Here is a 25,741-nt window from a genome sequence, read left to right as displayed (position 1 = left end):
TTACGTTTGGTGGTGTGCGAGCATGTGTTCACACACACAGAACATCACCCACTGAATAAGTTTATCAATGGATCCTGATATGGTTCAGTTCCTTTTCTCACAACTAACGACGTTTTTTTCCACCTCTGTTGACCCAGAGTTCATCAGCAGGTCAGTGCTAAGGAAGAAGGTAAGAACCAGTACGGAAAGTGTAACCCTGTCTATTGCTTAGATTCTGGGAACTTTAACCTCTGTTTGGAAAGCGTGACTAATAAGACGGAACAAATATTCTCCCAAGAGATGTAAACCATGCGTCAACTTCAAAATACAAAAATGCTTGCATGTTTTTTTCCTTTTTTTTTTTAAAGAGGAACTTTTTTAATTTTTAAAGATGTGTGTATATGTAACATTATGTAGTAGTTAACTGAAGGCCAGAGTGCCAAGCCCTGGTACAGAATGATATTCTTCTGAACTCTACTTCAGTTTAAAGGAACTGATGAATATTTTAGTTGATTTTCTTTTCTGAGTAATTATTGTTTCTGAAATACCTAGTATACAGTCACAGGATTAAAAAATACACTTCTTAGCAAAGCAGGATAAATATTGAGCAAAATAATTATTGGAAAGAATCTTTAATTTACATTTTTTTCCAAATTTGTAATTACCCTTCCAAACACTAATTCCACAAACATCTAAATGAAGTTTAAGTGATTTCTTTGAAACTAGGCTGAATTTTCTCACCTGAGCAAGTGACATTGTTCTCTGTTAATAACTGACTTATGAATAATAACTTTTCATACATTGATGCTTTCAACAACATGATTATATTGATTTGAAGTATTTGGAGCAGACTTGCATTTGAGCACTGCTGGCTGCCAAGTTTAAGACTGCACAGCAATAACATTCACAGTTTACTTGCTTCTTACTTTCCTTTTCTTATTTTTACTTTTGTTTTGTTCAATATTAGTATTAAAAGCTAGCAGTTTTTGCTAGTGTAGGGTTGAGGCTCACCCAAATCACTGGACACTGAGTGGCCGATAGTATTTTGTCTGTTTAGGGTACTGATTAATAATTTCTCAGAGTGGTTTTACAAACTGGTAGGCTCCACACAATGATGTTTGCAGTTACCACACTACCAACAGGCTTCATGTAAGAGCAAAGCCTTATTCTGATAGTTGACATGTAGATTACTGAGGATATTAAAATCTGAGTAAACAAAAAGTGTAGGAAGAAAGAATTACTGTCCCTATTTTACAGATATTGAACCAAGGAAGATAAAAAGAATAGTTTGTTGAAGGCTATCTGATCTTCTAGACCTTGTGAACGAGTCCTTGTCCAGTTCTGCTAAAGAGAATATTACTCCTTTCTGGCAGAATCAGAGGGGTGGCTGCTCTCTGCATCAACTAGAGCTCACCCTTCCTGCTGTAGCTGTAACTGCGCTTTTTAGATCTGGCAGCACTCTATTCCAAACTCAAAAAACCCCCCCTGTTATCTCCTCCCAAATCACATTTTAAAAAATATTTTATTTATGCTTGGCAGTGACTAAAGTGCTTTTGGGTGCTATAAAAATAAAAGTACCCACAGGAGACAGACAGGTTCTTGGGGGTCAGCATAACAATCTGCAGCAAGCACACCCATGCAGGAATGACTTAAGTCCAACATCCCAGGACACGGATATAGAAAGCTGTTGCATATGAAAGAAGAGATGAGCCCTGTGGCAACAGATGCCTCCAACCAGAGCACCACAGTCTTTACCATAAATTTGTTTACCTCCAGTTCTGTAAAGTGGGCATCTTTATGGGTGTCTAGTTTCTCCCTAAACAAAGTGGTATTATACTGTGTGGTACCAGCTCTCCACAAGAATGCAAGAAATCTTCAGATTTTTTTTTAAATTCAAAATATTGCAACATGCTAACAATAAATAGTAAAACAACAAGAGTTAAATATTGAAATGCATTACCATACCTGACATATTCTAATTGCTTGGTCCAGCACTGTCTTTGTATCAGTTGCATAATCTGGACAAGGCAGCATGGCATGACTGAAGTGGGCTTGCAGCAGGAGGTGTGTTTTTGTGTGTGAACTATCAAATGAATGGGGATTGACTTCAATGGGAAGATGTTTGGCCAGTTCACTGTTCATCTGATCTTCATTGTGTCTCACAGGCAGATCTGTGTACTCCTCAGCATTCTTTAAAAAAAAAAAAAAAAGTAAAAAATTAACCACTCTAACTTCAGTATGATTATTATTATTTACTAAGACATTAAAAGAATACGCATTTAATTTACTACAGTTAGATTCCATTGCTAAAATAGCAGCATATTAATGTTTAGAAAGCATACTTATCAAAATCACATGTGTGGGAAAACAATAGCTAGTAAAATATTGACAAATTTTCACACAATTATAGGTTTTAATTTTTTTTCCACATAGCTGATTTTAACATTAGAGAAGAAGCAAATAAAAACAGTGAACTAAATACATTCATTGGATAGCCTCAGTATTTGGGATGACCTTCTACAGATATCCTATCCTGACTGGCTCACAAAACATTGCAAGTCTAGCTATAAAGAAGACAATAATTCACATTTTCAGTTTTCAGGGTTTCTACTTTTCTCTTTGTATTCAAAGCATCGTGTGTTTGAAATAGTGTTGGTAAGGTTCTTTAAAAATATAATTTCAATCTTTTGAGCTGTCAGTGTCCAAGCAACAGATGATCAGAGATCAAAGCAAAGAGCAAAATTGTAAGTAGGTGCTGACAACGATCCTCTGTGCTGCAGACTGGGACTGATACCATTAATGCCAAAATGAAAGTGCTCTAAGAACTTTCTCACTGTTGCAAAAAGGAGTTGTACACCATCAGATAATGTTAATGTAGTTATGAGCAGCAACGTCCTTGGGGCTGAGGAACAAGTATGATTGTTCTAGTAGCCAGAGCAAAGATGTTCATTCTCCTGCTAAGGAAATCCAGTGTCTCTAAAAGAAAGAGAATTCAACAGAAGCATCCTAAGAACTACAATTTAGGCTGAAGAGTCAGTTCTGTGACTTAACTGGTCATTTTTTTTCCTCCACAAAATCCTCTTGTGCATGTATGCGTACATATTCCTGTTTGGAATGAGAATGATGTTTCTATAGTATAAAACTTGCAAGTAACATAAGAGTTTTATAATACGTGACATATTTTCCATCTGTAATTTAAGAGAATGTATTTCTTTTGACATAAAATAAAAAGTCATTTGGGTAGCCCAAAGGGCAGTATCTTATGAACTATGGGCTTAGCAGAGACCATTAAATTAAAGTGTTCAGGGTTTTATATTCCTCTTAAACTATAGATTTGATATTATGCATTTTAGTCTTCAATCTCCAGTCAGACTTCCTGCAAATCCATATTAATGAAATATTCACAACAGTAACCAATGGAGAGTGAGGTAAAGACAAATGGCAATTTTAGAACACCTAATAGCACTACCTAATTGACTTGCAAAGTACTGTATCCACTCATTAATAACCTAACACACGGAACCTTTTTGACAATTCCTAAAAACAGTTATACTACTGTTTTTCACCCCCTTGAAAACTGATAGCACAAAATTTTCTGTTTTCTTTAACGGCACAATGAAGCTACACCTAAATGGTGATATAAATGTAAAAGGAAAGGCAAGTATTAGACAATTTAAGATTTGGAAAGAAAATAAGAATGCCATTAATTTATTTCATATCTTGACTGCAGATTAGAAGTGAAGACTGACTAAAGACTACTGCTGCTTAATCCTGGATGTCTCTGCTAGATCTCTTGTGAAAACTGTGGTCATTTATTCTCTGAACCTAAGGTCACAATCTTTTTAAGCCCTATAGAAGGCTGCATGTTTGCTTCACTCTTTTTATTTAGCTGGCTTCTCCTTCAAAGGTATTTTAAAGAATATTTACCAAGGAGATTTTTTACTTAGATTTGCTTTGCAGTTTAAAGTAGCAGAAAGAAGACAGATCAGCCAAGTCACTCCAGACCAATTGGTACTCCTGAAAATGTGTTTTCCCTAATTCTTCCCCAGCACATGTTTTATTTACCTCCAAAACACTCCTCTTATTTTAAACAACTTGCCTACTTAATTTCCTGTTTGTGATCATTGACTGTAAGTAAGTGAGGTTCATTTTCTTATCTGCATCATGTAGGTAATTAAAGGAAATTGAGAATGGGTAGTGAAGCTTTTATACAACTGAGAATGAAGCTGAATGGAGGGCACCGGGGTCAGCAGAGTCCATTATATTTTTATGTGAGAGGCCAGTATGTCTGCCCTGTCCTTGTTTGCTTAGTGTAGGCTGGACAGACTACTAACTGCAAATCTGTTTCTCTGATTTGCCCAGCTGTCCTTGAATAAAGACATCTTCCATTGGAAAATGTTAAATGACAGTGATTGACAACTCTGTGATGAACTCTGCTTGTAACCCCCTGCTACTGTTTTCAGGTTGCACAAGAAAAGACAGAATAAAGAAACATCCTTTGTAATCACCTCAAATGGGCCCTGCTGTTCACTCAATATTTTTTCATTTTAGTTTTCCTTTTCATTGTGAACCTCAATCTGTTCTGCAAAGGCTATAGCTTCAACTATTCCACAAAATATATAATATATATTATTTTAGTACATTGTATCTGAATACCATTCTTGCTTCTATGAGTGAGGAAACAGATCAAATTACATATCAATCATTAATCTTCATTTTAAAGTCAAGAAACTTTATAGTTAAACCACAAAGCACTGTTGTGTATTTTTCACTTTCCCTTTTCTTCTGTTAAATCAGGACTATTGCAGCTCACGTGCAAATAATATGTTTATAAGCACATAGATGTTTAAGCATAACTTGGAGTATGCCAGGAGATAAGTAGGAATTTTAGCTATAGGCTCTGCAGTCATGCATTTCGTAGTCATGTCATATCTCTCTTTTCTACAGGTCTGTGATGGACTTTCCCAATAATGTCTTCGTTTGGGCATTAGAGACTGCTGCCTCGTTTCAAGGGTGTAAGAGTCCTCTCAAACCTACATTTCAACCTGTATGCGATGCAGGGTCATATAGGAGACAGCGACTTGCTTTGCCAGTGAGAAATGTCACATATAGACCTGCATAAACTCAACAGTTGCCTTTTACAAGGCTAAAGGGCTGCTCTGATAATTGAATTCTGTTTCCTGCATAACACCAGCCACAGAATCATCTTAAAGTCCTATCTGCAACATCATGTCCCAGGTATGCAGCTTACCATCACTCTCTATTTGAATTGTTAGAATGGTTCTAAAAGTAAACAACTCATCCCATTTTAAAATACATCTTTTGCAGTTTTCTGGTATTATGAGGCATTTGAGGGGTAAGACTGAAATAAAATTTAAATAAGGTATCCAACATGGTGAGTACTATGCTCTGCAGCGTCCATAGGGTTAAGAAAGAAAGATTTTCTTTCTACCCACAAAATGTGTAAGTTTGGCTGAAATTACTGATTTATAGTGAGAGCTGAACTATAAAATTATACGATGTGTAAACCTTCTGAAATATTTTAAATCTCAAGTAACTACATCTTGCCATCTGTTTACAAGAAAGAGGATACTGGTGGAGCATAGAAATGGGATCAAGGTGAGCAACTACAGTAAACGTGAATATTTTAAGTTCAGTTCAGTCATGGGAACAGTAAAACTTATAAAGTTAATGAGTTCTAGACTTTAAAGAGCAGTTGATTAATTTGTAACAATGAGGGTCTAACACAAACCTAAAATAGTTTCTCACATTCCAGAGTTGAGCCAGTAGTCTTTTCTTTAGCAATGCTGTTACTGAAACTACCTTAGAATTGACTGACTGCCTGTACATTCCTTTTCTTTCTATAGGTACAGAGAACGCAAACACTGTATTTTCAATAATAAACTTGCAGCGTGTTTTGCTTTCTTTCAAGTTTCTGATGTAAAAAGAAACAAGGGAAAAACATTCTTAGAAATTTTGATACCAAAATTAAGACTCATTAAGGTAATGTATGAAAAAAAACTTTCAGTAAACTAGTAGTAAGGTTAACTACCAGAATAATGAAAAAGGAGAAAGATAAGGACAATTTTTTAGCTAATATAGTAATTGCATCCTCTTCACCTGAACCTTGGTTTAAATTACATAAACTTCTGGTAGCTTGAGTAGCACATGCTGAAGGACTGCAAAAATCATTCATTTGTGCATTGAATGAAAAATAAAAAATAATCTGCATTAAATAAATGTGGGGTTTTTTACAGCTGTTTCACAATTAACACTAATACTACATTACAAAGTAAATTTTAGTTCTCTGCTAAAGTTCAAAGGTATGCCAATATGCATAAAAGAAGTTCAAAGGTATGGCAATATGCAATTTATTTTTTGAAGTGAAAACAGCATGTTTTGATCTTTAAGTAACTGGATAGGCAAATATAAGCTCAATAATAATATTATTATATAATTGGATTTTGGTTTTTGTTCCATTGTACAAAGCACTACAAAGTATTTTAGTGCAACATCCTGACATATCACTTCCACAAAGTGCTACAGTTCATAGGAAGCAGATGAACTCCAATCTATCCACATTTGAGTGATACTTATGGTACCCTTAGTACAGGATAAAGCAGCATGGTGAAAACAGAGAAATAACAAACACTGATAGTTTGTGAGTAGCTAGGTAACTGGATAATAATGTCTTATAATAGATGTACAAATTCTAAATTTATCTTTGAGGATACTTCTGTCCTTGAAAACATTAGAAATTATTTCTGTTTTCTTATATATACATATATATCTCTACATTCATGTGCTGACAAAAGTCTCATTTGACCCTGTTAACTATATTATAAGGAAAATTAAAAAATAGCTTAACTAAAGTTCACGAGTTAATCTTCCTTTGCCCATGCCCTTCCCAAGAACACAAGACCATCCTGTGTGACACAACGACACAAGTATATATTATGAAAATTATTTAAATTAACCAATGTATTTACATTATATTTTACCATCACATTTTCAAATGTGAGTTTGATTTATAAGGAAAGACATTAAATTTACACAGACGTATCCTGGCAGGCAGCTGGAACACAATCAAGCTTACATTTATATTCAGAAAACAAGTAACTGTGAGAAAACATGTGCTTTAAAAAAAAAAAAGAAAAAAGGAAAAAAAAAAAGGGAAAAAAGCCCAAACTGACCACATACTTAATAGTTGCTTTCAGCTCATACCAAAATGTAGATTGAAAAACTGAACTAGAGAAATAGAGTTGCTAGAACTGCTGCTCTGAAAACTATATCTGTGTTAGTGATTTCATTATAAACTCCTATTTTAAGGAGTTTATTGGTGGCCTATAAATGTATATGCCTTGGTCTCAGTTTTATGGCACATAACTCAAACTTCCAAAGTTTAAAATGTCTGGGTGGTTTTTTATTCTTTGATATAAGAGGTCTAGGACAATATCCCAGTAAAAGATAGTTATAAACATATATTACTAGTTATAAGTTTTAAGAACAAATGTGATGCATGTTTTCAAGATTCATATTATAGTCAAAAAGAAAAAAAAAAGTAATTTCTACCAGGTTATTAAAGCCACTACAAAACACAAGGATATTTAGATTGCAAGCCCTCTTTTAGACAGTAGACATTTGACAAAGAGCTTCCCCACTCTTTTTTATATGTGTCAAAATTCGCTTTTAAGACAAACTTTGCAGAGGTGACATTCCTGATTTTTAGGGCAGCCTGGCAGTCTCCGCTAAGCAACAGAGCAGGCTGAGGTTTTGGTGACATCTTGAAGAGAGGCTAACATGATGCAAAAGAAGAAAACAAAAACTGTCAGGCAAGATTAGAATATATTTACCACATGATACTGTGATTCATCATGGAGACCACTTCTAATTATGCTCCTTGCCTTCACATACCAAATAACAGCTCTCCCTGTCAACTGCACGTGTTGGCATGGCATCCAACATATTATAAACATCCAACATATTTATAAACTTATTATAAACAACCTTGCAGTGCAGTTCCTTTCCCCATCCCTTCCTTCCAGGGTTGGGGCTGGCAGGGAGGAAAGGCAGAAAGCAAAGTCCCGTGCCAGCCCCTGTACCACGGGGCACAGAGGAGTTGGAGCGGCAGTCCCTGCGCAGCACCTGTCCCTGCCCAGGGAAAAGGGGCTCCCTCTCTGGCACTGGTGCCTCCCATTGAGGACTCTGCCTGCCCTAACTCTGCGCTTCAGCTTGGGTAGCAGGAAAATGATCTTGCCGCTTCTCTAGTACTCCATCAGGGCACTCTCCACTCTCTACTTTTGGAGAAATGACAGGAGGAAATCAGATATGTGTAGGATGGAGAGCAACATCCAAGGGATAAGGACCACTCAGTATCTTTTTGAAACAAATACTAGCTTTTTATTTATTATCTAATTAGTGGTTAATGCATTTTTACAGATAAAATATATATTTAAAAAAAAACCCAAAAACCCAAAACATACAGAATTCAAATCATAAAGTTAACCCCGTCAACTAGGTACAAGCAAAATAGTGAGACTGAGTTATCCTGGGATTTGTCTCTAGAATTAAGACTTACCAGAGAAGGCATTGGAAATTTCCAGTTAGACAAGAAGTTGAAGAAATAAAGTTGTAAAACCCGTCAACATGCAATTATGTAAATCTGTTATTTAAAAAAAATAATTTACAACTATCTTTCAGGATTTAAAATGGGCACATTTCAGTAATGGGACCTACAAACAGTTTATAACAGCATATGAGTTAAAAGTTCTTACAACTCTTATAAAGTTCTCACCTTAGTGATCAGAGAAATCATATATAACTGTATTCTCAGACTTCTCACTTTAAACTGCTAAGTGTTTGATTTTTGCTTTTCAATAGCTGCATGCGATAAACACCACAAATTTTACAATTACAGACAACATAAAAAGTACAAGCTAGGGCAATGAAACAGTTGAGTGATCACTTAAAAACACCCTGAAGGGTTTAGATTTCACAAGTTCACCTCTTACTTTAAACATCCAAACTACAAACTGCTGATGACATTCCTGATGGCCAGGGGTCAGGAGTCTGAAAGACCTTTGCCACTGCGCACAGAGCAATAGGAGGTCAGCAATATTAGCTACCAGTAGCAGAGTGACCTGGCAGATTTGGGAACTTCTAAAGTACAAAGTTAAATTACAGACCTCTGCTTGAGCATGAAGTTGCTACAGGAAAATACAAGCATGCTAGCACATGTGAGAGGGAGGATTATATAAAATAACAGTAATTTGACATGGGAAAAAAGTTCTTAGGACTTCAATACTCACTTTAAAGATTATTTCCTTTTTTTCCCTAAAGATTTCTAAGCATATCAGAGAAGCTAGGTTTCAGTGTACAGGAAGATACAGTAATAGATAACACAATCACTGTAACTGGGTTACCAAATGGTAAAAAATATACTCATAGAACCATTTTGTTTCAGAATAACGTCATTTTTTCAGTTGCACACTTTACTAAGACATATTAAAACAAGGAATAAATTAATGATTTTAAGTCTTAACTCTCACAATCCATATTTCCTAAAGTTTATGATCACAATCGTAATACAGTGCTACTTTTGTGGCCAGTCCTAATAACAGCCATTCTTACAATACATTCATTTACTCCCTACATGTGTAGGTACTTTCATAATATTAAGTCTGTACAACTTTCATAGAGGTGGCTTTAGTTCACTCTCAGGGTTTTAAGTTAAATTATTCATTATAAGCAAGCATGTAACACTTACACAGTTTAAGGGAAAATAAATTCAAAAGAATGCTAAAGCAGGACAAAAATAAGAGCAAACATCTGAAACTGGTATGACATACACTCTGTTCACCTAGAATAAGTTATTTTGACCATAGCAAATAAATATAAATGGAATGGTATAAATTCCATTTATAAAGTGAATTACAGTGATATGAGAGAATTATTACATTCTATCACTGGAAATTGTATATTTGAGTATTTTGCCTCTCCAAGATGCCTGACTTTTCCTATTACTTTTCATGAGAATGTCTTAAACCTGCACATTCTGACTGCAGTATCATCACCCCATATTTTTCAATCTTAATACCTAGGTGGGGCAGTGACCTACAACTTTCTTTCCCCATAATCTCAAGCCACAAACTGACTGATTTTGGCTGTATTGAAACTAATTGTATTGCACTAATACAGAAAAGCATGAACTCAGTAATGTGCTAACACAAAATGGGGAAAATCTCTCTGAGTATACACTCAAAGGCCTGATCGTCATGAGAAATCCACTTCAGTTCCATTTGGACGTTTGTCCACGTTTTGAAGCTGAGCTTGGCTGTTTCAGCTGGCTCAACTACTGATTGAGATGATGACAGCAATAAAAATTGTAATAACAAATCTTGGCACACAGCTTTCCCTGGGAAAGTGATCAGTCATTTTCCATCTTCGGCTTTGATCCTCCATTGGGATCTTTCAATGCAGAGCCCAGACCCAGGGAAGAAGTTAACAGACCTCTGCATTAAGTTAATGCTACTCTGCATGGAAGACAGGAGTAAGTGCTACTAATTCTTTACATGAAATGGGGCCCATACATACTGTATATGTTAATGGCAAGCTGTAAAAGACCTGTGTGTTGAAAACTGGATTTCAGATCTGCTGACCTGTGGCACCTCCCCTAGTGGGGAGCCACAAATGCACACTGCTACATTTTTGTCCTGGATTAAATTCTGGATCTAGACGACTATGTGACCAGAGACAAAAAGGGAATAAAAAGTTCATAGACATGAATACCTGTCATCACGTGGTGAAATGACTACCAGCCTCTGCTCAAGAGAGGCTCAAGCCCAGAGTAACAGAAGAACAATATGAACTGGCAGAAATACATGGGAAACTTGGAAGGTGCCTACATGTAGAATGTCTTTTCAGCAAGTCAATGCTACTGGTCTCACTCTGAGCACTTTTAAATGAAAATAGTTTAATATAATAATGAAAAACCACAACTGTCAGAGGAAGTGACAGCTGCTGCAAGTAAATTTCAATAAGGGTAGTTCCCTGCTGATAAAAACTGGCACATCTCCACTTATTTCAGTGTAACGATGTAAATTAACGTTGCTTGAAGATCTGACCCAATGTTTTAAAGAACTCAGGAGCTACAAGGTAATGCAGAGATGGAGGACACAAGTAATTACAAGGGTAGGGAAGAGGGCTAATCACAAGAAAAAAAGAATCAGTAAAAGGAAAACTACTTGAAGTCTATTAAACAAATGGACAATCTGCTAATATTTTGGTGCACTTGATTTTGAGGAAGTTTTATCAACACTTCTCTCATGAGGTCTGATACAGTGAGTAACACGGCAAAAATGCCTTTGTACTGCATATAACCTTAACACAACATCCTGTTACCTGACTGGGATTTACCAGGCATTGCTAGGGCAGATCTTACCCTTTTTGGATAACAAGTGACAATTTTTCTTGGTGATGTTCACTGCACACAAATTTGTAAGAATACTGTAGACTCAGTATTCTCACACAAACTTATACTGTGCCTTTTCTACCTGTAAATAAAGACAGTCATCTAAAGTATATTGTAAGAACTGTATTAAAAAAATAAAATGGAAAGAAAACTGACTATTAAGAGAGTTGCACATATTTTGCCTCTGGTATAAAGTTTTAAGAACTTCTTTTAAAAGACAAAGAAAACAGAGATTTTCAGTACCAGATGTCTGGGAAGATCCCATTTGGATTTGAGCTACTTAAATTTGCAATCATGTATTTATACATCTAACAGAGCTTCTGTTTCCCCTAGAATCTGAAAATTAACTAGCTTTGTAGCATCTTCCTTGATCTGCCACCCGTGCCCTGAGGATTAGAGACTCCACCTGAGCTTGTTTTACAAGCATAACAGAAAAAATTAATCTCTGCTGGCAGCGATCCCACTGGGATACTGATGAATAATGATATCCCTCTCTTGCTGCCCTCTCAGTCCACTAGAAAAGCCACTCTAACCCAGCAACGTGGAAACCGCTGAAACCATTCCAGCTGTGGATTAGCAGACAGTCAAGCATCCATCTGTTCTATGTGAATCAAGAGAAAGCAAACATGCATTCTTGTAGCTAAAGAAGTATTCAAAATTAGCATCTTATATGACTGCATATAGTAAATATTAAGACAACCATATACAAAAGAAAAAATAATCTATAATCTACACCTCATGTTGTTTAGCATGCTGCCTTACGCAAATGATGTAACAGTTGGAATTAATCTCATCAGCTCACAGAATATTGTGCATTCAATAATTTAGTATGTTTAAGAGAAATTTCTTAATACTGAATGCATCAGTTGTACTAAAAAATTTGTGTAAGTAGACATGCATAATAAATATAAGTGAACACAGTGGCATGCCTTCATCTTCACAGGAGAAGGATTTAAGAGACCTGTTGTGAGAGGGGTTTTAGCCATCTTCTCACCCTCTAAGGTAGGAAAAACAGACTTGAGATATTTCTCTTTCTGAAAACCAGCAGTTTGAATAATCTCTGCTGTCTTGCCAGTCTTTTCCACTGGAAGACAGAAAGAAAAGGCAGTGGGAAGTTGGCATGTGGGGAACCCAATCAAATTGGTGACGTCTGATTTGACTCTTCCATGGGAAACAGGACAGTGGTTTACTATAATTTAAGAAAGCTCTATTTGAGCATTATCACATACAAAATTACTTAGAAAAGTGCATAATTTGACAGTTTTCACATACAATTCGAGTATTTTGCCAGGTGTCTGGCCCACATTTATTAAGCTGCAGAGGTGAAGAAAATCTGCAACAGTTTCTTCTCTAAAAGTAAGCTCACTAAGCTACAACAAATTTATAAATAATATATATTAACTTTTTCAAACACTAAGAAAAGTTTTGGCCTTTTAGTAGAAAAAAAATCCATCTGCAATTTCTTCTAACATTATGGGTAGCATAAGCCACCTAAGTAAGCATGAAATAAAAGCACCTTGTAAATACTAGGCAAATAATACAGGAGGCTTATTTCTTAAAAGTTCATCTGTGATAATGCATAACATCAACATTTAAAATAAAATTCAACCTTTTGAAGCTAGCCAGGTTCCATTGGGAGAAAAAAAAATGAAAAGAATGAGACAAAGAAAGAATCTAAATGTAAATAGGAAAATACAAGTGTCAGATACTTCATTAAGGACTGATCAGTAATCCTCTTATGTCCTTTTTTCAAAACTACTATGCTAAAGGAACAATATAGGCTGGATACCAATCTTGTATGATATAACTGTTTCAGCCAAACCAATCCTTACCCTGAAATTTCAGTTCCAATCAGAGAGCAAGCTACAAAATGCCACCTTCCTCCTTAATGGTTTTACAAGTCTGAGCAATAACTTCTTTGCTGGCAGAGAGAAACACTTGGGTGCCTTTAAACAGCAGTCAGTAAAGCCAAGCTAGTGTCACTAGGTGAACTGAATTCCATGAAAACAAATTAATCAGCAGTATAATGGTAACTGCTACGATTTATGGTACAACGGTATAATTGCATCAAAAGTAAAGGCAATAACTAGAAAGCAGTGAAGACAAAGGAACTGTAGGCTGTAGAGGGCTTAAATTGGCCTGTTGTGCTTTAATTGGGAGCCATCAAGCAGGCAGAACTTGCAGTGACTTACTAAAGGCACACCAAACTTCTAAGACTGCCTTCTGGAGTACTTGGGGCATGAGAACCCACGACCATTTATCAAAGTAGCATTGTATACTGTAAAATACTCAGCTTTACCTTAAGAAAGATGCTGTTTAAAACTTCAGTTTTGTTTCAAAAAATACAAACATTATTTCAACAAATATATTATATATTTGAAAACAGAGCCATACAACACGACTGCTGAAAAATAAAAGCCATTTCCTTTTCAATATGAATACTTTGCAAAGTGTTGGCTGCATGTACACAACTATGCATAGTTTGAAATCTCGCACAAGGACAATGGCTACAATTCTAACTGCCAAGTGGTAAGTAAAAAACACAAGCACAAGCTAAGATAGATAGATAGACAGACAGACAGATAGATTAGACAGATAGATAGATAGATAGATAGATAGATAGTGGTTGAATTGCCTGTAGCTTTAACCAGTCAGCAAAACCAAGCTTGCTATTGCTGAACTTGCTTCTAGCCTATAAACCAAGGACAGGCACTGATTTTCCACAGGTGGCTGCCAACATTCACATTTATAAGTACAAGACCAGGATAGCTATCCACCCTAGCAGCTACAAGTGTAATAGCTTCCTGGCTCATCAAACTAGTTTTCACTGGTATACATGAGTGTTTTGCTGCTATTACTGCATCCATAGCTCCTGTTACAGGAATTTATTTCCTCATTTTTCTGACAGAAACAGTTACTAAAGCAGCTGTCCGAAATGGGGATATAGCCTGAGGCTACTGGCTTCTGCTACCACAGCTATACCAACTTGCATAAGTTTTTTCCTTGGATGCTGCACTGGAATTATAATAATAAAAAGACAGTATACTATTTCCAAGATAAGCGTTCTTGTCTTACAGCCTATCTCGTGGGAAATGTATGTCAGAAACCTTTAACTTCAACTTTGAAACAGGTTTTATTTTAACTTTCCTGAGTATTGATCCAGTTTTTTTAAACTGGCAAGTAACGGCAGAATTTCAGTAAGAAGATTAGAGAGAAAAAAGGAGATCTGTTAATCAGAGATTAGAAAGTCATGTGTATTGGAGATGGGAAGATTTTATATTTTCTGGTTTTGGATGTAATTCTTTTTATTGATGACATAAAAATATAAGACACATGTCTTGTTCAGTGAGCTATCGGTGGTGGGCATTGTCATCTTGGTTTACCAACTTGATTGTGCTTTTCTGGAAAGGCAGGCAGCATATGATACATTCAATCTAAAAATGAAACGTTCCTTTGGAAAATGAAAAATAAAAAAATTGTTGTGTCATGATGTTAGGAAAAAAACTACTATATTAAAACCTAGAGCAACATTCAAAACTGCTCTATCTACTGGGACCAGAAAAATATCAAGACAAATTTAATGTGTGCGTATTCATGAGTGTAAGTATTCTTTCTGCTAAGTACAAGACATTTGAATATACTGGATATAGGCTATGAAATTTTCATGCTATTAAAATTCACTGTAGCATTTCGTTTGTTTTGGGTTTTTTTTGAAGGGAAATAAAATGTTCAAATTGAAACTATTTTATTAAACTCACTGTGATACTATCTAGATGTTCCAATTGAGAACTGAAGCACAAATGTTTTAAAATATTAAAATCCAGAGAATATAGGCTGTATAAAAATTAAGTAAATGATCCTGGAAATGCTTGTATTTAGGATGAAATTTCTGCACTGAACAGTCAGGTATCTATTTATTGTGAAGAAAAGATTTAGTGATAAGAGATACCAGTTTTCTCCTATTATAATGGGTCACTAAAATATGTGTAATGGCTGAGGCCTGTTCCTATTTGTAGAGTGGCCACAGCAGTCATGTGCATATCGCAGAGAATGCACGATATCTGTGAAATCAGATATATAAGTTCTATAAAGGTTAGCATGTAACATAATTGCTTCTCATTTGATTTAAAGTTTATGTATTTAAGTATTTCTATTCTTGACACTGAAATGCCATATTTAAAAAGAATAACATAATGAATACAGTCTTGCTGTACTTTTATGCCTTGAAGAAAATCATTGTAGCATCTTTATTTCCTTCTAAATTAAATGTGAATGCAAATTTAAACTAGAAAATGACTAACTTAGGAAGAGTGATCTGCTTTTTTTCAGAAATGGCTCATAGAACAGAAACCCATTTTTATATAATATCTATTAAAAAAAACCCACAACCAAAGCAATGTTTCTGCCATAGCTTGCAGAGAAAACATTACACAAAACAGCTCACATTAGCTTGTTCTTGGGCAATATTTTTGTAACTTATTAATTCCTTTTCCCCTGGCATCTAACTGGAGACCAGTGGAAAAGATGGTTGATCACTGAGTCAAAAACCTTGGTGGCTCCTTCATGGGAGACAGAACCAACAGCTTTGAGATAGAATCCTGCTAAGAAAATAAAATTATTTTAGACTGAAAGTGTAAATAACTCAACAGTGATTAAGCTCATTTGTATTACTACTATCTGAAGCACAGTTAGGAAAGTTTTAAAGAAAGCTCTATGGAAGAGCATCAAACATTTTATCTCAGAAAAATTACAAGCTCACTAGCACAAGCCAGTTACAAAAGTAACTGAATCTGAATTTTGCCTGCTAACTGTAAACTCAAGACAGATTAAACATACTGAGTATAGATTTACTGAGAGAAGGGAAAGCGTGAGGGGATTGTACCCCACCTATTTGTATCACTTATTACTGTAGATTTCCAATACGACTGCAGGGCTGTTCCCATGTGCCATGTTCCTGTTCATGTGATGGATACTTCAACCCCTAAACCATACTGAAAAAAACCCAAAATCTGATCGTGCAAAATGCTGGCTGACGATAAAATCAAAAGATAAAACAGAAACAAAGAAAAGAACAGATACTGGAGAAGACTATGCATGGTGTAATGGTCTATGACTACTAAGCAGAAACAACTTGCTATCAGGTGATTTTTTTGACACCTATCAGCACTAGAAACAGGATGACTCAAGACTACTTTTTCACGTGAGTTACGAAGATTCATTGGCAAGTCACTGATGAACGATCTCAGATTTTGAACATTCCCATCAGCATTGCAAAATATCAATCTGAATCTCAAAACCCCTTAATTAAACCCAGATTTAAAACCCTTAATACGATCATAAATTTCTGAATTCTTGAATGCAATCTTGCTTTTTTTCCTGGTTTTGTTTTAAACAAACTTTTGCTCCTTTTCAAGTTACACAGTGACAGTTTGGTAAAAATTTGTACGTACTCCATTTCTCTTTTTACAATTGTGCACTTCTGTTTTCCTTATATACGTCAGACAATTTGTAAATGTCTGAAGGTTTGCAAGATTATGAGCAATGCCAATAAAAAAAACTTCACATGTCACATCTACAAAATCCTGTAACTGCATCTGAGAAATGTTTTGGATTATTATTCTTAAATAACACAGTCCAAAATTCAAAACTTAAAAACTGAGTGATCAGCAGAATAATCATAATTATAATTATGTACTGAAATGGTAACAAGCCTTTCTGTACTATAGCTACAGCTTTCAGTTCCAGCATCATTAAAAGATTCTTCAAATTACTTTTTAAATAACCTTTTCCCTCAGGATTTTCACTTATACCTAATTAGACTACTTACCCCATGCCATGTAATTCCCTATTGCCAAAACTGCTAAATGCTTCAATAAGAAGGAGGAGGGCACCAGTGGAGCAAGGCAGATGTAATGTCATTGGTTAACAATAGAGGTGTGAAGCAACTGCCATAATTATAAAACTCATTAATTCACAGTGTTTAGGGGGGAAAAAAAAACCTTGGCAATGACTCTGTTGAAATGGCAATTCTTTTCAACACTACATCAGATTGAAAAAAACCTTTCAATTTACACCTTCAACAAGACAGAATAGTAATTATGAAAATCAACATCTGCAAAAAGAGTAAGGAAAAATTAATGGTATCCAGCAGTCATATATCCTTTCTATCTTTCAAATTGACATATGCCTCATTTTAACTCCTAACCAATTTTATTTTTAGTCTTATTCTTCTTAAGACTGTAAATGGACAACTTCCAAGACTGTATTTCCAGAAAAAAATAGAAAGAATTAAAGCAAGATTAATGAACTTAAAATTTTACAATCTCTGCCCAACACTAGGGTCCCTAGGTTTTGGCTGCAATGGAAATATTTGCACTTCACAGATGTAACCTGTTTAAATGGATGAGGAGCCCTGGCACAACATGGAAAGCACTAGGCTCTGCGTATGTCATGCATCTTCCCTGAGCTGCTCACTAGCATAGGCAGTTAGGAAATGTCCCCCAACACTGGTAATGCTATTCTCAAACTTTCTCTGTTCAAATTTGCCTGGAAACAAAAAATCTGAAGTTTCTAGGTGGAGAAAATTTTCTCTAGAGAGAAAAAGAGATTTTAAAGAGACAATAGCCGGACTAAAGCTCTCACCCTAAATACTCAACATTATATTATTTAACTTCTGTTCACTAGTGGGTATTTCTTTGTAAAATTTTAGTTCTTTTACATACATCATATATAGGAATTGTAGTTTATTACCATTCTGAATTCAGCTGAATACACTGAATTTCATTTCATATAATTTGCAATGTTTTCTGACAACAGAACAACAGATATTGCAGGGTCAGTGATAGCAATTCCTCTATTTAGGCTCTCTAACACTTTCCATCATAAAAGATTACTGTGGCCTTTATTTCTGAGCTGTAACACTCCGAATGCTTGCAGCAGGCGATTTAAATTTATCAGGAAGTAAGTCTCTGTACTAGAAAAGTGGCTTTCCTAGTGTCATAAAATGCTGATCAGGTTTTGTTGAGATGCAATCTGTTGAATAGCATTGTTTTTATTTTTCTTCTTTTATTTCTCCTCAGAGAAGTTTTGGCAGCATGTCAAAACAATAATGAATACAAAAGTAACATACATAAATACTGCAAGATAGGACTCTAGATTTTGAAGCTAACACTTGCAAATCAGGATATTAAAGAACTTTGGGCACTTGTATAATATATATAATATAAGAGAGACTTTAATCATAAATGGGCAGAAATAAGTTTTTCTGGATAATATTCAGGTACTTCTTGTTTCCAAGCACATGTGTGTAAAAGTGGAGTTATACCATTTTGAAAAAAGATTTTGTGGATATAACTATTGAAGTAATTGAAAAGGAAAATGGAGTAAACCCCAATTCTTTTATGATGAGAGTGTAATACTATCACGCTGCATTTTGCACTGTCTCCAGATTTGTACCCTAAAATCTTTTGCCTTGCATCGCGCTTCTCTACTAGTCACTAGATTGACTGTATGAGCTGGTATTATTGGAGGTTATGATCTTGGGGACTGTGACGTGGCTGGAGGAAGGAAAAGAAGGCATTTTAGGAAACAGGTCTTCCCCATATGTCTCCCCCGCTTTATAAAGCTGCTGTATCTTCCAGATTGTCCCAGTGTAAAGTGAGGGGCCTGGTACAGAATTAGAATGTTGGTATGCAGTTACTATTCTGGCATCTTAGTGTTACACCCAACTTTAGGAAAAAAAGAAGCATCAGATTTACACAGATCTCAAACATTATAAAGGGATATAAGAAGAGAAACAGGTGTATACAGTAATTTTGATGTACAGATTAGATGAAACACTTGAAACATCAAAAATTGTTCAGGTATATTACTCAAAACAACAAAAACCAACATTACAGATCAGGGAAGAAAGGCTTTTCTTAACTTCAGGGTGTTTTTTCAGACACTTCTAAGTGTAAAAAAATATCATCACTTACTGTCAGAATTAAGAGCAAATCTTCAATGTTGCTTTCAGCTTTCAACTGATCTTTGAACATTCCAATAGTTGGGTGCTTCAAATAGTAATAGGAAGCAATGCGGCCGTATGTCAGGGGTTCAATGCTGCGATTATCCTGTTAGGAGAGGAATCAAACATACGTGGTTCCTACATGGTTCAATATAAATGGTTCCTACAAAACTGTAAAATATTTTAGGACTACTTTGTAAGAGAGAACAGCAAAAACTATTTAGCATCATAATTTAGCTGCAACCCTGATAAAGCTGTTTTCAATGTAAGTCTTACAAATAGCTTCATAGACAAACTAACATCTCAAATCAGGAGTGTGTATCTTGCTGTTGCCAGCTTTCAGGAGCATGTATCTTACTGAATCTTGTAAGGTGCAGATTAGTCTTACCTCCCCAACCTCAATGCAGTAGGAGCATTCCAAATCAAAGAGGGATTTCTCAACAAGGCTTGAGAGGTACTTATTCATAGTGTCATGGCTCACATCATCCAAGTTATAGTAACTAGATAAATTGAAAACAGATGCATTACATGAATACTTTTGACACTGAAGGTTTTTAACAATAACATCTTGTAGAAAAACTTACAAGGCTGCTATTATACACACACACATACTTGGAACAGTATGTGTGTGCATTAACAATTAAACAATTACACACAGAACTATTCCCTTACATAGACTGACAAGAAATTCATTATTCTTAAATGGTTTGTGGGAAGAACCAACATAATACAAGCGTGTACATATGGAAAGATGGTAATGTATCTGTTTACTAATAGAAAGATTGATACAAACAGAACTGGACTGGCTATATTGTGTTAGTGAAAAATTTTCCTGGTTGCATGAGTATATTTTCCTGATTATATAAGTATGAAAGTGAAGAAGTCATACTAACATAAGTAACAGTATTTTAACTTGAAGAGAAAGGAAGAAAATGCACTAAGGATAGCAACTGTTCTTACATCCTGGAACTCTGAAAATAAAAACTAGGCATGTAGTATTAGATTTTCATGTCATTTTATTCTCAAAGATAGAAATGCTTAAAAAAAGAAAGGAATAGCGTGTTTGTCAATGTGCTTATTTCACATGTTTCTTTTCAGGTAACATTGTTTAGGTAAACTATACATAGTAACAATGGTTCTTATGTGTATTAAGAAAAAATGTTTATAAACTGTTATGCCAGCATATAAAAAGACTCAGTGAATGAAAATTGCACTTCTTAACTGTAAAACTTAAAGTGTACTATAGATTATATAGTTATATAAGATTCTTACTCACACAGACTAACATAATTTCAGGGAGAGCTTTTACTTAGAAAACTTGAGATAAAAATGTAGTAAGAACTTGTATCCTAGGTTCAACAAAGGCACCAATTCAGAAAGCAACAATGAAGTTCAATGAGCAGTAAAGAAAAACTGAGCATGCTCAGAAAGTTTAAAAATTCTGAATTTGAGCAGAGCAATTAAATCACACAATTTGAAGGTGGAAAACAAAAAAAATCTCATGATTTATTGAAATGTTAAAAAGCGCAGTAAAAAAGGTCATCCCTGCTCATTTAATTCTGTAAAACACTGTTGCACAAACAGGCTACTGATGCTGCACTGATGAAAGATGCTCCTTTGTTCAAACTAGCTGCTTTATTAAAATTTCCTACTGTTACGATGTACTCAGAATCCCCACTGGAAACAATACCACATGTTGTAATGGAGATTAGGTTCTTCCAGTGTTGTTTTGTTCAGGTGAACAACAGGCTGCAAAACAGTATGCTGAGGTTCATTTTAGCTGACTTTACATAGTCACAGCTACCCCTAAGTTAGTCTTTTTAACTCCCTTTACTGCCAATGGAGAGAAACATGTGCTTGCAGAATGCTATTAATCTGAGATATTTTATATATCTGCTTTAGGATGAGGTGAAATGTAATCACTGACTAAAAAAAAGACCTATAGGCAATCAGTTCAGTTGTTGATGCTGTTTTTGGGCAGATGAATCCCATTCTCTGATTTAAGCTCTAGTTTGTTTACTGTACTGCTGCAGCTAGCAAATTTCAAAAGATGGAATTGCATTTTTATATGCTACAAGCATCCTTCCATGACTGTTTTATTTACAAGAATCTGATTTGCATTATTATTTTCTTAAGCAGAGTTTTTAACATATATCTTTTTGAATAACAATAGCATAACTGAAAAAAGCCTGCATGTTAAATACCAGTATAGTAATTTCCAGATTTTTCCCCTTGTTATTTATCTTAAATTCTGGGGTTAATACTCTGATGTTTTGAATGTTCGCTTATAATTGGATAAAGTTGGAGTAAAACACTACTACCGTAAGAAAAAGATTTAAAAAATCTGTTCTGATAGCAGGAAACAGTCAGCTACATTAGACAACAACATATAGATATATGGCAGTGAAGTATTCAACTGTGATATCTTAGATGAGTTCATGCTGAGATGATCTCAAATACGTAAAACATAGCTATCGTCCAGAAAAAAAACCCAACAAAAACATCAAAAGAAATATGATTAAAAAGATATTGACTAAAAAGTTTTATATGGTAGATAGCCACACGTTATCAGACTGACACAAAGAAAACTTGCTTGTAGTAAAAGTACTCTAACATTGTTTTCAATGCAACTTAATTTTCATGAAAGTCCCCATTTAGATTTACTTAAGTAGTATAGTAATGATAAAAAATTCTCACTATTTCCATTTGCACCTCTTATCTGCCTGACGTGTTACCAATGAACACATTAAGATTCTGTTTATTAGCAGAAATTACTTTGTAACATTTTGTTTATCTACTGAAAATAAGCCAGCAAATTAACTACATAAGTTGTTTAAGGATGTGAAAAGATTTTCTATTTTATACATATAATCCACTAATGATTCATTAGTATTTTTCTCTAAATTGAATATCACACTACTGAAATGATTCTAATTAAGGCACTTCGTTGTATTCAGAGTTTCACCATATCATTGCAGCACTATTATTTGCAGTACCACAACACTGATGATGAATGCTGATAAAACAAAGGAAGAGATATGAGACTGAAATGTAAGACAGTAATTCAGCTATTTTTATCTTGTGCTCTGCCTGATTTGCAGTCATAATCATAAAAGGCATTATAATGCCTTTTAAAAACTATGTGAATTTTAAATTTGCTGATTTTGGGTAATCTTTTGTCAGAGTAGTAAACATCTAGCTGCCTAGTGCAAATAAAACAATGTAAAGAAAAATCCTAAATGGTTTGCAATCTTGAATGAAGTGGCACTAGTGTGTTTTAGCTACTATTTATAATGGGGTAAATATAATTTTGAACACACCTACAGGAGCTTCTTGGTCACTCAGCACATTTTCTCCTAATAAAAAGCAAAGCCATGTAGAGAGACTATGTTAAAATCGTTAGTGAAAACAGAGGTATCATGATATTAGACAGTATTTTGAATGCACAGGCATAAATGCAAGTTGAATTTTGCATGTTGGTATGCTCCAACTATAAAAGCTGCACTGTATGCGAGTTCCTCTATGAAGCTATATTACCTAACTATTTAATTACAGATAAAGAATAAAGACAATGCAGTTTCATGCTTACTGCATTGAATCATCTAGTCATTATTTCCCCTTTGCTATAAACAGACAGCCTACCTTTTTATCAGCACACCATTTCATTTATTTCACAGTGAAGCCCAGTTTCACAATAATTGACTTGTCAGAAGCTCTAATTTATGAGGCTGGGCTCTGTAAGCCTTCTCCTATATTGGGCTCAACCTGCACACAAGCAGGGTTGAATATTTACAATGCTGTTAACAGGTGCTGAGTTGTTTAATGATTCTAATAGCCAGAAGCGTACTGAGAAAGCCAGCGGGATCACAATTACAGGCTGTTTGAACACAACAATTACTCGTCCCCTGAGAGGTGTGAAAGTCAAAGGCAGTTTTATCCTAACAGCATCTAGCACATGGGCTAGACAGGCTAACTTCCATTAGTAGTCCATTGGGAAAAAGCTGTAACAACCCCCTAGGTATCATAAAAATTTACAAAGTATGTAAAATTTAAACAATCAAAACCTGAAGGAACTTTTTATTGTCTTTTAAATAACATATTTTAAATCCCAAACCTTGTAAAGCTTAGCAAGAACAACAAACCGTGAAACATGAGCTTATTTCTCTCATCTAAGAAAGTGTGGAATTTCATCAGCTGAGAAAGACAGAGAGACATGCAGAAACAAAATGTAGATGAAGTTACACAAAACATTTAGGATTTAATGTGAATGGTGGCAATCATTTCCTGTTTAGCTTATGTAAACCTGACCTGAGATCTCTCTGGGAAATTTTTCATCAGCCTTGAAATGCTCCTGCTATAACTGTCAATGCTGTGAAGTCATTTGTTACGGCACCATGTTTTTTATGTTCAGATTATACGGTAGTAATAGTGACACACATAATGAAAATCAGTGGCAGAGTCAGCCAAAAATATTAAAAGATAAAAACTTGCTAGCTGGAAGGCCTTTTGAAACAAACGCGCTGAAAAAGACAAATCCACAGCATTCACTTGATGGCAAGAAAGTGTGCATTCTGAGATTTCACAGTCCTGAAAGTGGAAATTTGTTATGAACAAGTATGGGGGAAGCACAGATAGTAATTTTTATAAATCGCTTTACTGCAGTCATCAACTGTGTTTACTTTCATCAGCCTGTGACCTTCAACAGCTGCCATCTTCAAATGGTACCATGGAAATGGTACTGAGTATTCGGCACAACTGATGGACTTTCATAGCCAGAGAGCTATGAACCAATGTACCAACTCCTGCTGTTAAGGCATCACTGACTGACTCTGGAGCCTGGGACTGGCTTGCTAAAATGCATCAAAACACGTACAAATGCTGCAGACAGTCATCTCCATCTGCATTTTACTTGCATTTTCTTGCATTCATATATTTGCTTATGCCAGGTATGAGAAATAGATACCTTGCTGCCTCTAATAACTTTTTAGTGTATTGTACATTGTGGTTATTTAAGAAGATCAAATCTGCTTCCACATCAGTCTTGTAAATATTTTAATTAAAAGCAAAGTTTGAGATGAGAAATCAGAGGCAACAGGCACATTGTAAATTTGCTTACATATTGATTGGGCATTTCTTTTTCCTATTATATATTCCAACAGATAATTTATACAGATAAATCATATCCAAGAGTGGGAAAAGAATTATGTGAATTTGCTTTCTGAATGGGGAGATGCAGGGTCTTCAGCTTTGCATCTCACCTAAGACTGCAGCAAACTGGGGAAGAAGAGGGTGGCTCAGATACTCAGCAGCCTGGGGCTTTCCAGACTGAGTGACTGAGAAAAACTTAATTTGCATGAATAGTTTGTAAAAGCATACCATGACTTACATTCCTGTACTTTTTGCATCACGGTGACTCTAATAATTTAAAAGAACAAGCTCTTATTATGAAATTCATAGTAATGCTATAGCTGTTATTTATGAAGTATATACACATGCACACAGATCTAAATGTGACTATAAAAGGAAGAATTCACCCTGACAAATATCTGTTTACCAAGTCAAAACATGGATATTGGTAATTATTGCAGTGTAACATCCCTGCACCTTCCTAGCTTATGTTTTTAATAGCTACTGCCAAACCTTTCCATTTTATCTCTTAATCTTTGTTAATTTAACTTTCTTCAATAATCCTCCCTTCTGATATAATTCCAAACTAGCCCTAAAATTCTGAATATCTGTGTTTTTGTAACGGAAATACGTATTATTCTATCCTGACTGGCTGCTGTTAGCTGTCACCTCAATACCAGGGACCATATTGGAACAGTATATAATAGTAATTTTTATTCAGTTGTTTTATTCATGTGTTATTAGACATGCTCAGTTAATCATACTGAGAAGAGGAAATTTAAAGTAAAATCTAAGTGTATGATGATAAGATCATCAGTCTGAGATAATTAAATTATAATTTATGTGACATCATTCTTTCAGTCCAGAAAAGTTTGTAAGACTGACACAAAGTGGAACCCTCTCTCCCCTTAATAAGAATTCTCAGAATGAATAAAACAATTTTTTTCAGGTCTTCAGAAGGAATTTACACAGAAAACTGATTCTATAAGTGTATATGTATACCCACACAATCTTGTATATATTTGTATATACATTAAAAAAACACACACATTTTAACAGTGATGGGATGTGTGCTCTCAGAATGTCTAACTTTCCAAATGAAAGCTGATTCTGCTTAACTTTACATATGTTGTAAATTTCTATTTCTCTTTTACTGCACA

At 35.1% G+C, this 25,741-nt stretch overlaps 1 protein-coding gene across 1 annotated transcript in view; it reads right to left on the bottom strand.

Moving 5' to 3' along the window:
- Positions 1-1,944: 1,944 nt before the first annotated feature.
- Positions 1,945-25,741, bottom strand: part of LOC104533717 (activating signal cointegrator 1 complex subunit 3) — a gene marked incomplete at both ends in the record, with an annotated part of 70,788 nt that continues 46,991 nt past the window's right edge. Inside the window, 3 exons of the mRNA XM_010181666.1 lie at positions 1,945-2,169; positions 19,426-19,560; positions 19,843-19,954. Coding sequence (XP_010179968.1) covers positions 1,945-2,169; positions 19,426-19,560; positions 19,843-19,954 — 472 coding nt within the window. The remainder of the gene's footprint in view (positions 2,170-19,425; positions 19,561-19,842; positions 19,955-25,741) is intronic.

Source organism: Mesitornis unicolor, unplaced genomic scaffold (genome assembly GCF_000695765.1).
Source record: "Mesitornis unicolor isolate BGI_N332 unplaced genomic scaffold, ASM69576v1 scaffold42113, whole genome shotgun sequence".
Lineage (NCBI taxonomy): Eukaryota > Metazoa > Chordata > Aves > Mesitornithiformes > Mesitornithidae > Mesitornis > Mesitornis unicolor.
Note: the sequence above shows the minus strand (reverse complement) of the source record. Positions and strands in the feature narration are given on the sequence as shown.